Source organism: Vulpes lagopus, chromosome 18 (assembly GCF_018345385.1).
Source record: "Vulpes lagopus strain Blue_001 chromosome 18, ASM1834538v1, whole genome shotgun sequence".
NCBI lineage: Eukaryota > Metazoa > Chordata > Mammalia > Carnivora > Canidae > Vulpes > Vulpes lagopus.
In genome coordinates this window covers 4,079,265-4,092,633 of record NC_054841.1, presented here as the reverse complement: position 1 = coordinate 4,092,633, position 13,369 = coordinate 4,079,265, and the positions used below count along the sequence as shown (strand labels likewise).

General features: G+C 49.5%; 2 protein-coding genes across 3 annotated transcripts in view; both read left to right on the top strand.

Moving 5' to 3' along the window:
- Positions 1-13,369, top strand: part of LOC121477899 (neuroendocrine secretory protein 55) — a 60,863-nt gene that overhangs the window by 13,218 nt on the left and 34,276 nt on the right. The gene's annotated exons all lie outside the window — the stretch shown is intronic.
- LOC121477900 (guanine nucleotide-binding protein G(s) subunit alpha isoforms XLas-like) lies at positions 40-3,213 on the top strand. The gene is given in 7 exon segments (XM_041732441.1): positions 40-2,112; positions 2,335-2,578; positions 2,580-2,752; positions 2,755-2,920; positions 2,922-3,019; positions 3,022-3,076; positions 3,078-3,213. Coding segments are annotated over 7 exon segments (2,784 nt in total). The 5' UTR covers positions 40-200.

The window sequence follows — 13,369 nt, the reverse complement described above, 5'->3', positions numbered from 1 at the left end:
GCAACGGTAGAGTTGCTTCCGCCACCATCTTAGGTTTGAGGCCCTGAACCCCCAGACCTCAAGGGGGTTGAAAAGTGAGGTTGGAGAACTTTCCAGCCGCTACTTTGAATTTTTTTGAAAAAAATTTTTTTCACCCTAGTTCGGTTGGGTGCTCCGTGTTACGGGGCCCCAAGTTTATTTTAAGAGGCCGCCACCGTGTTATGGGCGTGCGCAACTGCCTCGACGGCAATAATATGTCAGGACAACGCGATATCCCCCTTGAACTCGGGGAACAGCCCGAGCAACCATCTTTGGAGGCCCCAGGGGCAGCTGCCCCCAGTCCTGGGCCTGGCGCAGCCGAAGAGATGGAGACCCAACCGCCTCACAGCGAGCCCATCCCCGTCGAGACTGAAGGCGAGGCCTGTGGACCCCCAGAGGTCTCCAGGCCCAACTTCCAAGACCTGGGCGAGACCGTCAAGGAAGCCGGAGCCCATGGAGCCTACAGCCCACCACCTGAGGAAGCCATGCCCTTCGAGGTCGAGCAGCCCAGCTCAGGAGGCTTCTGGCCTACCCCGGAGCAGCCTGGAGACACCACTGGGGCCCATGCAGGCCTTGAGGTCTCCCGCCCATCGCTCATGGAGCCCGGAGCCTTCGATGATGCCAGACCAGGCCTGGGAGGCTACAGCCCTCCACCTGAGGAAGCCATGCCCTTTGAGTTTGAGCAGCCTGCACAGGGAGGTTGCAACCAGCCTCCCCTGCAGGTCTCAGACCTGGCTCCAGGAGGCCCAGGTGCAGGGGTCTATACCACCCCTCCCCAGGAGCCCCGGGCTCTCAAACCTGCAAACGCAGGCTTCAGAGGAGACCGGAGCCCTCCCCCTGAGGAGGCTATGCCATTTGAGTTTGATGGAGCAGCCTTCGGGGACGACAGCCCACCCCCCGGGCTCCCCCGAGCTATCCCACAAATCGACGGCGGCGGCGGCGGCGAGTCCGCGGCAGCCGCGGTCCCGAGTGCGGTCCTCCTCGCTCCCGCCGCGAACGAGCCCCCCCTCTGGGTCCCAGGCGCCATCGGCAGCCCATCCCGAGAGGCTGTCAGACCTCCTCCACACTTCGCGGGCGACAGCCCCCCGATGGAGATCTCCGGACCCCCGCTCGAGATTGGCAGCGCCCCCGTTGGGGTCGACGACGCTCCCGTCAACATGGACAGCCCCCCAATCGCGCTTGACGGCCCGCCCATCGAGGTCTCCCGAGCCCCAGTTAAGAGAGCGCGAGCAGAGGGAGAGAGACCCCCAGTTGAGGGAGAAGCAGCCGAGATGGAAGGAGGCTCGGCCGCCGCTGCTGCGGAGGGAGGAAAAGTCTCCTCTCCGGGGGACGGAGCCCCTGCCGCCCGGGCCAAGCCTGCTTCTCCAGCCGCCGGGGCAGCCGCTGCCGCCCCTGACGCTCCAGCCGCCGGGGCAGCCGCTGCCGCCCCTGACGCTCCAGCCGCCGGGGCAGCCCCAGCCGCCCCTGACGCTCCAGCCGCCGGGGCAGCCGCTCCTGCCGCCCGGGCAGCTCCTGCCGCCGGGGCAGCCGCTCCTGCCACCCGGGCCGCTCCTGCCTCCCGGGCCGCCCCTGCCGCCCCTGCCGCCCCTGCGTCTGGAGCCCGACCCAAGCTCCGCTTCCTTAGACCCCCCAGCCCCGAGATCCAGGCTGCCGATCCGCCTACTCCGCAGCCTCCTCGCGCATTTGCCTGGCGGGGCAGGTCTGGCCGCAGCCGCGACGACGACGAGGGGTCGGTCAGCAGCGACGACGACCACAGCAGCGATGAGTCCGACGATGGGACCTCCGGATGCCGCCGCTGGCTGCAGCCCCGGCGGAACCGCCGCCGCCGAAAGCCCCGGCGCAACTTGCTCCGCAACTTCCTCATGCAGGCCTTCGGGGGCTGCTTCGGCCGAGCTGAGAGCCCCCAGCCCAAAGCCGCGCACAGCCCCAAGGTCAAGAAGATTCCTCTGGCGGAGAAGCGCAGACAGATGCGCAAGGAAGCCCTGGAGAAGCGCGCCCAGAAGCGCGCAGAGAAGAAACGCAGCAAGCTCATCGACAAGCAACTCCAGGAAGAAAAGATGGGGTACATGTGTACGCACCGCCTGCTGCTTCTAGGTAATGCGGCGGACTCTGCCCGCGGGGAGCAGGGCCGCCGGGGGCCCCGGGCGCGGGTGGCAGGGCTGCCCGGTGGAGCTCAGGGCCTGGCAGCGGGAGGAGGGGGTCCAGGCCCAGGCGGGAAGACACTGCGAGAAAGTTCCAGTGAGGGGCCCCAACTTTGCCCTGGGAGCGGGAGGGGGCCTCGGTTGGGCTTGGGTGGCCGAAGTATGTGCCCTCCAGGGAGAAAAGTGGTGCCGAGCAACACTGAGGGTCGTTTCCGGCTGGACAAGCCAGCGCCAGCGACCGTAAGATGCCCCCGAGCCCAGGGGTGGGGGCCGGCAAGGAAGGCGGGGGTTCAGGTGAGCCAGGAACTGCCGGGGAGGGGCCCCGGGGCTCCCCAGGCTAGGCCGGTTGGGGCCGCGGTGGGCTGGGGTCGTTGGGGAAGGTGCGCCCCCGCCTCGCCTGGCACTGCTGCTTGGGTCAGAAGCTTCTCGTTGGTGTGTGTCGGTGTCCACATTGTGTCCGCCTGTGCATGATCCGCTCAAGTGCCCCCGACCCCGTCCCTGGCACCCCCAGGTTACCCGCCGACTGTGTACTCGTACCGGGGAACGGGCTGTCTTGTGTTTTGCGCCTTGGCGCGGGCAAAAACTTTCCGTGTTTGCACACTCTGGTGGTACCTGTGCGCTGGCGCTCTGCAGCGGGCGGCGCGAAGAATGCGGAGGAGAAGGTGGTGGGACGTCTCGGGGAGCGTGTCGGGTCCCTGGCGCGGGGAGAGGCGGCCACCCCTCGTCGGCCTCCATAACCTTTTTTCTGTATGTCTTTCTCTCTTTTTTCCCCTTTGCGCTAAGCGTTTCCTCACTTCTCATTCGTTCGCCAAACCCTCCCGCCTTTACGGTTGAAAAACCAGACACTCAGGTATCTGGGGCGCCGGGGCTGCACACAGAAGTTCAGTATTCTGCACACACTCAGCTCACCTGGTGGGGGGATGGAGGGAGGAGGGGGAGAAAAAAAAAAAAAGCAACACCTCACTTAATCTGCCACGGGCAGGTCTGGATGCAAACCTACACGGGGCTGGTTCCAAGAGGGTGGGCGTGGCTGTGTTTAAAAAATATGAAATAATTTTTTTCCTAGGGAAGAGCCCGAGGTAAGCCAATCATTTACGCTATTACAGAGAGTACAGGAGGAGGGGCTTGGTTTAAAAAGAGTGTTATGCGTTGGGAGTGGAATGCTGTCTTGTCTTCGAAATGCAATTAAAATAAAAACATTTTAAAAATGTTTCCAGTGTATTTTAAGTATGTGGACGAAACGTGGTAAAAATGTGACTCTGACTTGTGAAATATGTAAATGTTTGCATGTGAATCTTTTCAAGCAGCTTTAGCTGGGGGCAGAGAGGATCAAAGGTAAGATCCTCTGCGCACGGACTTGGGATACCAAGAAATTAAAAAGGTCTTGTGTTCATAACCATATCTGGTACGTTTGGCGGCCCTCCGCCTTACCCCCCTCCTCTCTTCATCTTTCTCACCTTTGAGAGCCCCACCCCCACCCCTCTGGGAGTCTCTCCCCCCCTCCTACACACACACACAAGTCCCTCCCTCACCCCATCCCTACCTCAGTGGTCCTTCCCACTCCCCCCCCCACCCCCCCACTGCCCCTGCTCCACCCTCACCTTAGCTCCCATCTGAGGCTTTGGCTTCTTGTGCCACAGTCCATCAAATTAGCAGCAATTAGCAAGGGTCTAAATGTGTGGCTTGAATGAAGATTTCAAAAGTGAAACTCCACAATCCTAATTTCTCTATTTTATTCTCTAACACCTTTCAAGGGATTTAAAGATCACAACTTCTAAAGCTGGGCTACATTTGTTTGTTAAATATTTTATAATGTGTGACGCTTTTTTATTAATGACATTATGGACATAACTGTGTGCTTCTGTGACATGTGTGTCTTTCACAAATCACAGTTTTACATATGGTGGTCACTTCAGTGACGCCCACCCAAGGAAATAATGACATCATCACTTTCCCAAACACCTATAGAAGAGAAGCAGGTTTAAATTTGGGATGTCCCAACTGTACTACAGCCAGAGCCTTAGAGGACAGTGCGCTGTTCTCCTGCAGACAACTGGCTTTGCCCTGACAGTCCCATCTCAATATTCCAAGCATAGCTCTAGGGAGCCAGCCTCTGATGGGGAGGGGACATAGTGGGTACAGACAGGAAGCCAAGTGACAACTGTCCGCTTGACCCCTAGTTGGCATTGTCCCTTATCTCCTGGGGTCTTGGTTGTCTCATTTGTGACATGAAGCTTTCCCAGCAGGTCTCCACCACAGTCACCTTTCTTCCATGTCTTGAGTCCTCTATTGGGGGAGGAGCGGGGGAGGGGTGGAAAGCACAGTCCACTTAAGTCAGAACTGGAAGCTTGAACCATGGGTTATGCAGATGCCCACCCTGCAGCAACCTGTCCATGTCTGGGGTCAAGTCTTAAGAATAGTAGAAGTTTACCTTGCTTACCCTTGTTTTGTATCCAGGGTGCAAAATTAACCGTAATTAAAGGGAATGTCGTGGGGTCATCCTGCAGTTGTCCTGACTCTGCTCTCAGGGAGTCACTGGTCAAGAAGACTAAACATCAGGCCATGTCAGACATGACCCTGAACTAGGGCAGCCACTGTCACCTGCTGCCATAATGCGGTTTGTCGAACCAGGCTTCATTTGCCCAAAGTGACCAAGAGAGGCACCCCATCTGGGTCTGAGTTACTGATTGAGGAGGAGGGGGAAGAAGGATGAGGACTTACACTTAGGACAAGACCTCTTATTAACAGTCTAACATAAAACAAGACATCCATGTATTGCTACCAGTGAAAAAGGCATGTCAAAAGACCATCTTTTCATATGGTTGCTAATTTGTGACATGCATATTCATCTGTTGCTTTACAACTGTGTGTGTGTAATTCTGTGTATACGCTGTTTCCATTTTTATTGCCCAAACAGTTTAACCACATTACAGGGAATTTTTTTTTAAAAGAAGATAGATAGATAATCAATAACATGACTAAAATTTTACAGTGTGTAAGAGATGAAGCCTTTTTCTTATTTGACACTATCAATAATAGACTTAAGTATTCCCATGTTTTTGGAAACCCAATTTGGGTATGATCCCCCTGTATTTTAAGATTTGAAGGAGATTGCAGATTAGAATTTTTTAGTATCTGCTACGTTTATTAAAAGTGTGCAGGCAAACGCTATAGATAATAATGGCCATCCTGCCATGACACTTTATTTATACAGTGAATTTCAATTAATTGTATGATAATTTATTTATGCCACCAGGTGCAACAATGATGCATTGCATCCCACATCGTGCAGGAGCGCCTTTTTTTTTCTTCTTCTTCTTTAGTACAGCCATTTTCCCGTATTCAGAATGCCTCCACTGAGCTGTTTGGTGCAGTGAGAAGGGCATAGCTTATCAGGCCACCAAATCTTTAGAATTAAGAGAGACACTTATGATTTTCCCTCTGTCTCCCAGTAGTATTTTATGCTTCTCGAAACCCAAAATTCTTCCTTGCCTTTTAAAATCCAATTTCCCATAGATTTCTCTCTCTCTCAAAAAAAAGTTTTCTATATAAGTAGGTTCATTTTTATAATTTGCCCACATTATGTATATCATGGGAAATTGGTATTAGGCAAAGAAAAGTGGGGTCCTTGGGCTTTTTGCATACCCCCTCCTGACTTGAAAGGGATAGTCCCACTGCCTTCAGGTATTAGTAACCAGTAACAGTGATGATCACAGATAATGATACCACATTCTTACTGTATTTTTAAAAGCCTTTCATCTAAGTCACATTTGTCCTTTGAAACAGCCTTGGGCAATAAAAATGTGGTAGGACCACATGTCATAGGCAAATAAAACCAAAAGCTCAGAGATTAAATGTCAGGGACTTTTGCTCAAAGACTGCAAGGTAAGTGAAGGAGTCAAAAGTTTCTAATTCAGATAAGACCATGCTTAACCAAAAAAATATGGTAATAGGCGATAAGGCATTATTTAAATGTAAAGCATGACTGTTGAGTGTGCTGTGTGCTCTTCAAATCCCTTGTCAAATGACAGGTGTCTAGCAGTCTTCTGCTTTCTGAAGGATAGCCAAACTCTACAGATCTCTGGTTATAAATGTCCATTGAGTGTACATGACACGTGAGCTCCCCCTTTTCTGAGATACCTGTCATCACTACGGTGATATTTGGTTTCCACATTTGTTTTAACTCATCTGCCAACACTGCAGTCTTAGTTTGTTTATTGGGCTTTGTTCTCTTTTAACTGCAGGTTTCCTTTAGAATCCTCTGTGGTTTTATTCAGTGGGGTTGAAAGCTTTCCTTACTTAGAGTCCCACTAAAAAAAATAATAATAATAATTTACAGTAATACTAAAAAGTGTGCTTTTATGCCTCCCTCCCCTACCTTTGCAGTGTTAGAGGAGCAGACTGTTTTAAAATCCTGGCCTGGATCTAATAACCCTATTAAAATAACTCTTTGTTTTAATATTTTTCATAGTGATCTTTAAAAAATAAAAAGGTATTCCTTACTTTTAGTTGAGGCTTAATTCCTACTTAGCGAGACTTAATGCATAGGCTTAGGAATCACCTTTGACTTTTATACAGGAATGTTGGCATTAAGCAAAAAAAAAAAAAAATGGTATATATATTTTTTAAGAGAGGGTAGCTTTGTTGCCTAGATTTGAAATTCCTCATACTGTCATGCCTCTCCTTTTTTGAGTCAGTTTCCTCACCAAATAAAACTTACCCTCACCCCTAGCAAAATGTGGCACTTCCAATGCTTCTACAGAAAGTAACTTCCAGGAGACACAGGAATAGCCTTTCATTCGATAGAATTGAAATTGGTTTCTACACTTCTTGGTTTCTTTAACTGGTGGCAAAAGGGTTCTTTCCAAACCCACCTTGTGCCTCCTGGGGTTCCTAGTGGAATGTGAAATTAACATGCCACTTGTCCATTTCAGAATCAGATTTCTAAGGAAGATGAGCCCTTTCCAAAATAGGAAGGGCAGGGCCAACTGATAGGACAGGGTTGCCCCCCACCAAGTGAAACAGTCAAGCATTGGTCCTGCTAATTAACCCTCCCCAGCCCCGGTGGCCCCCCAGGAACAGCGACTCTGACTATGGCTCTGCTGACACCCTCCCAGACAAATTTCCTTGAATTAGACTGGAAAGGGGCTTGGTCCCATCAGCTTCCTGTTCTGGCCTGTGGTCATCCTGGGCATGAGATCCTGACCTCTTCAGGGAGGGAGAAGAATCTGCCTGAGTCTGTGTGTCTTTGAGAGAGAGTCTGCTGGAGAATCAGCAAATCCTCAGTGGCCTTTCTAAAAGTGGAGGACAGGGGGGATGCTCCAGGTACGAGTTACCATGGGGGTAGGCCAGGGGGCCCCTGGACGAGGGAGAGGAGGGGCATCCAGAAGAATCCAAGGAAGATAGGTCTTCCCCCTCTCCCCCGAATAATTCCTCTAAAAAGAGGGCCAGGTGCTAGAAGTGAAGTTAACCCTCTATAAATTCTCAACCCCGTGCCTGGCACGTGTAAGGGCACAATAAATGGTAACTGTTTTTAGAAACTCTCTTGGACTTTTCTCTCCCTGCTCTGAGTAAGATTCTGGGTTTTTTTGGTTTGTTTTCTGTATTATCCTTGAGACTTAACTTGTAAGTTCTAAAAGTACTAGGCACCCTTTCTCTCTCTACGTTTCAGAGTACACTCTTTGTACACCCTTTATAAATAAAGGTCAGCTCAAACAGGAGACAGAGGACACCTTGCCAAATTTATGCTTGTGTGAAGTCACTCTCAGGTGAGTGACATGGCCAAAAGGAGATAGGAGAGAACTTGTTTTTACTTGTCCTGAAAAAGTTTCTCCTCACACCCCCCCCCAACACCTCTTTCTCTTTTTATTATTTATATTCTCCTATCTATAAACCATCTCCATACCATGACTGAACCCAGGGACCTGAGCACAGCTTGTTCTATATTTACTACACATGAAAAAAAAAAAAGATTCTTTCTAGTTTTCCTTCTCGACAGCTGGATGATGAAGCAGACCAGCCAGTGAAAATTGAAGATGAGACCTCCAAGAATAAGGTAAGAACAACACGAAAAAGCAATGTTTGACATTTGATTATTGTTGATGATCATACGCTCAGTTGGGACTTGGGGTGCTCTGGTCCCCAACAAACGGTGAGCACACAGACGCGCACCTTTCACGTTAGAATTATCAGAGCGGTTGTGCCCCGGTGCAGGAAGCAGGGGCTGTCACACGGGAAGAGTGTTAGGGAGCTGATCTGTGACAGAGTAATGGAAATGAAGGGAGTGTGCCTCTGTTGTACTCACTTAGCGGGAAAATCCCAAATTGCGCTACAGAGTAATTTGTTAAACCTCGGGAGAATTCGGGAGCCTTTGACTCGTGGAGCTCTGCCCACAGAACTTGAACATTAGATCTTACTAAATGCTTCTTAATGATTCAGTTTGGGGCGAGGAGAGAGGTGTATAAATTGTTATCTGATCCCAGACTTATTATGAGTCAGTCAGTGTTTCCGACGTTGTCACACACATTTGGTGTGTGGGACAGAGTGAGTACCTTAAACTGCCTCTAATGAGCTGATAATGGGAAGGAAGATCTGTACCCACTTCCTGAGGAGTGCCGTTATCCAGCTCCACGGCCCCCCGAGACCGCAGTTGAGTCTAACAGGGAGGCCAAGGACCCCAAGAGGCACGCCCTTGATTGGCACAGCTTTTGCCTCCCCCAATCAACAGACCGTGTCACCTCCCTCCTCGTACCTAATTATTAAATGGAACGGTTTTTCCTTCCATCAAACCAATGGCTAGTGTGCAGGTGATGATCAGATTTTTTTTTTTACAGGGAACTTGCATTCAGGTAAGTCTGCAGGATTTTTGAAAATAAAGACTAATGTTCATACGAATGCCCAAAACCAGAGTCAGGTGGCAATGCTAGAGTCTGGGGCCTGTTTCACTGGCTGGGGTCCGACTGAAAATGAGGAACCCCCTCAACCTGTTGAGAATAGATGGTGTTATCTAGGAAGGGTCCTGGGTCCTTAAATGTCTGGAGCCAGGTGGACATGTCCCTTTCAATAGGTGGCTGCTTCTTGTCTACAGAAAAGCAAAAGCCTGTGTGGCCCCTCTTTATAAAAAGTGAAACCTCATTTGTCATCAGTCCCCTGAATTTTTTGGTCTTCTTGGGTTCTCAGATCCTAGAAAGTGTCCATCTTAATTCTTTACAGCCTCTGTGTATATAGGCCCGTAAGGCCTACGCGCTGCATAATTAACACAGTAAAGAAATCTTATCGGTCATTCAGGGGTCCTTTGCCCACTGCCCCCGCAGGTGTGAATTTTTTTGATGACTGACTTAGTAGGGTCCAGAGATGGTAAAGGTGAGTTGATATTTCAGGTGGCCACTAGATGGTGAGACGATATAAGGCAGAAGAAAGGGGTCATATCTGTCCTTAAATGAGCTGAGCGGGGAAGGGGACAGGGAATGGGTGGGGGAGGGTCCTGCTCCACTTTCACCCCTCCCCCATCCCACGACAAAGCCCACATCTCATAGGCCCCAAAGCTTTAGTCCATCCCAGCCTTTTGTTTTTAAGCTGTGACATCTCCCTGTTGGCCAGGCACTGGGATTTGGGGAGCACTTTAGGGGGCCATATCTAACCCTAGGGTTCTCTATAGGAGTTCTACTGATACTTTGTCATGGAGGCTGTCTGTGGGAGGGATTGTAGGATGTCTAGCAGCATCCATGACCTCTGCCCATTTCTATCTCTCTCTGCCCCTCCCCCATACAGACAGACAGACACATACACACGTGTCCCACCCCACCATGCCACCACTAGGTACAGACACAGTGTGACCACCACAACTATGTCCCCAGGGGGATGACATCACCCTCCAGTGGATAACTTAACTTACTGCCTTAGCATCATTAGTATCAAGTTCTGGGGAAGATAGGGATCACACTTGTCATAACTTGAGCACCTGAAAAAGAAGAGAGATCTTCAGAGAGCGGGTGGTGGACTCCAATTACTAATAACCAGTCAGAAATGTTTGCTGCCTGGTGGTGGCGACCCCGCATTCGTGAATAGAAGTAATTTCTAAAAATCGCAGAAAAGGAGGTGACCCAGATGACCCTAAGTAGAAGAGAAAAGGGAATTATTCCAGGGATGTAAGTAATGAATTGGCCTAAGACTCTGATTAACGAAGTCAGTCCTGTAGCTAATCAATGGGCCAGGATAAATCAGGGCTTAAATAGATTTTAACCCTTACATGATCATTTCTACCACTTAGAGGTTGTTTTAGGGGCCCTGGGAGCAGGCTGGGGATTCTCTCTTCTGCCGGGCGCGTACTAAATTAATTTACTGGGTAGTGTAAAGAAAGATGCCAGGATAGTCAGGACTAGTGCTCAGATGGCTGTTAACATAGCAGCCCTGGGATGGCTGGGCCCCACGTGACCCTGAGCCCGCCAAACATTAATGGAGCCTTTAATTGGTAGTGTGTGTGCACACAAGGGTATAGCCTCTTAGCTGGGTCATCTTGGTCCCAGGTCCACAGGGAAGCAGCCCAGTGCATGGAAGTGACCCTATGACCTTTAGCAACTGATATTTCAAGGCAGGAAGTTACCTTGTGGGGTGGGAGGGGCAAAGGCAAGGAATACCTCTGAATGACTGCCTGAGAAAGGTAAAATAAGATCTTTTAGAAATAAAACATAGTTGTGTCAGTAGAAGTAATAATCCAAGGACATTTGCTGGTCAAGAGTCTTGTACTTGGTCTTGGATAAGATGGTCAACGCCCCCTTCTCCATCCTAGGGTGGATTCTACAACCAGCACTTCTTGTAATAATCCTATCAAGACTAAATCATGATTTTAGTTTTAAACAGTGGCCTGACTCCCCCCCCCCCACACACACACACTTGCACCTAAATAGCCTCTCCCTCACTTAATCATTATGGTAGAAGACTTTATTGCTTCTTTATTATATTTTGAGCCCAACACATTTATAATCTTGCCCCCATCTGGTCTTTCTATAGAGCTTTCAGATCTTACAGATTCATCAGAGATTGAATTTTTCTTAAGCAAAGGGTTGTGTGTTTTTGCTTAGAACATTTGAAATTTGTGATCTTTAATTGTAAAGTCTACAAGGAAAAAAAATTAAAAGAATAACTACTTCCCACCCACAGACCTCTATATGAATGTAAACACTTTTGCTTTTATTATTAGGATGACTTTAGGGGTAAGGGGTAGAAAGTGATTGGGAGTTTGATGAATTATATATTGGATATGTAAAAACTTAAAAATATCTTTTTATATGTTTCGAGTTTAGCTAAGTAAAGTGCCCCTGAACTAACACATCCTTGCAGAATCCTCGAAATTACCCAAGGCATGTTTTTTGAATGTTGATTTTGACACTCTGCCTGGGACCAAGTACAGCATCTTTCCAAGGAAGTACTTAGACTCCGGGCAGAACCCAAAAACAAACGCCAGACATTAGGGGAAACTTTTTAAAAGTTGGATTTGCCAGAAAACTAATAAGCTATTCATAATTAAACATTTGTGTGATTTCATTTCTTCCTTTTTGCTGCTAAAAGAGAAGCATACCAGATCATTTTGTTTTACAAACAAATGGCCAGGGCTGGTTTTAAGATGGACACTTGAAGGAGGGTTCCCCTTTCCAAGTGGGAGTCTTTGGAAATTTTCCTGATGGGATCCAGTCATTCTGGAGCAGTCTTAGGAAATCATCTATCGTGGGGTGGTTTGGCATCGGGTGAGCTTATGGTGATTATTGCTTGCTGTCTTCCCACATTGCCCTGATGGGAGGGAGTCTGGTCTGATGGGGGAGGGAGTGGACAGAGGATCCCCAGGTTTTCTGAAGGGTTCTAGGAGATTGGAAAGAGAGCACTGGCTTAGGCATTGGGGGTGGGTGGGGGTTCTCATTCCTGGGACGTTGGTGGTTTCTAGAGATCCCATGACTTTGCCAAGTGTGACATCCAGAAAAGGCCAAAGTTTGATCTTAAAAATGTCGACAAGACTTCATTTTGTGATGATTCTGCAGGAGTAGTCCTGGGGTCCTGCCATGGTCAAGAGAGGGACTTAAATTTGATGGGTAGTCTAAGAGAAAGCCAGGTGGTGTCCCTGTGTCCAACTTTATGTATAAAGAGGTAACGACCCAAGGCAGGGCTTGAGAAAAAGATTCTGGGTAGAGAACATCAAAACCCTTACAAAAACCCCTATCCTGAGACTTAAGTTGGCAGGTAGCATAGGGCTCTCTTCTCTTTTTCTTTCTGGCCCTAAACCTTCATTCCCCAGAGGTGGGGGTCTGACTTCAGATGTGAAGGCAGGCTCAAAATTGGGGGCTGACCTCTCATCCCGCAGGAAGAAGGGGTCAAGACAACCACCATCAGGGCTTGTCCTGTCCCCACACAGGTCAACCCGCTCAGAAATGGAAGCAGAAATCGGCCTCGTAGGAAGTTCTTATTCCCTTCTTGCTTTCCTTTTCTTTCCCCTCTCTTTTGAGATTTTTTTTTCAACAATTAGATTCTTAATTTTAGGGGCGGGGGGGTGCTTCTGAGTAGGAAATAGGTTGTTTTTAGGGAAAGAGGTGAGATCCCCAACTGTTGGAGGCTGAGATATAGAAACAGTAAAATAAAGCAAGTCTGTTCAGAGCTGGCTGGCAGATGGCGCTCGGCTTTTACTATTGGGAGCCTGGCTTTTCAAAACTCACCACGTGCTCCGCCTTAGGCGACTCTGCCTCTGCATCCCCTCCCCTAATCCCCTTTCTCAGGGACACAGACCCCTCCCCCACAGCCTAGGGATAGTTTTAAAGATTTTTCTGTTGAACAATTGATATCTGAGGACAAATCCTGTCACTTTTAACTAGTGGCTCTGGGGACTTTAGCCAGTGCAGAAAAACACACTATCACAGTGACCTCCAAGGTCCCAGCCCACGCGTGTGCCGTGGTTGTTCTAGGAACCAGCTCTGAGACCTTGGGGGCAAATTGCTTTATCTTCTGGGTCCCCTTTTCCCTCATCTAAAAAATCAGAGGGATGTCCTCCTCACTTTAAAACTTTAGTTCTGGGCAGCTCAGTGGCTCAAAGGTTTAGCACCGCCTTCAGCCCAGGGTGTGATCCTGGAGACCCTGGGATCGAGTCCCACGTTGGGCTCCCTGCATGGAGTCTGCTTCTCCCTCTGCCTCTCTCTCTCTCTCTCTCTCTCTCTCTCTCTCTCTCTCTC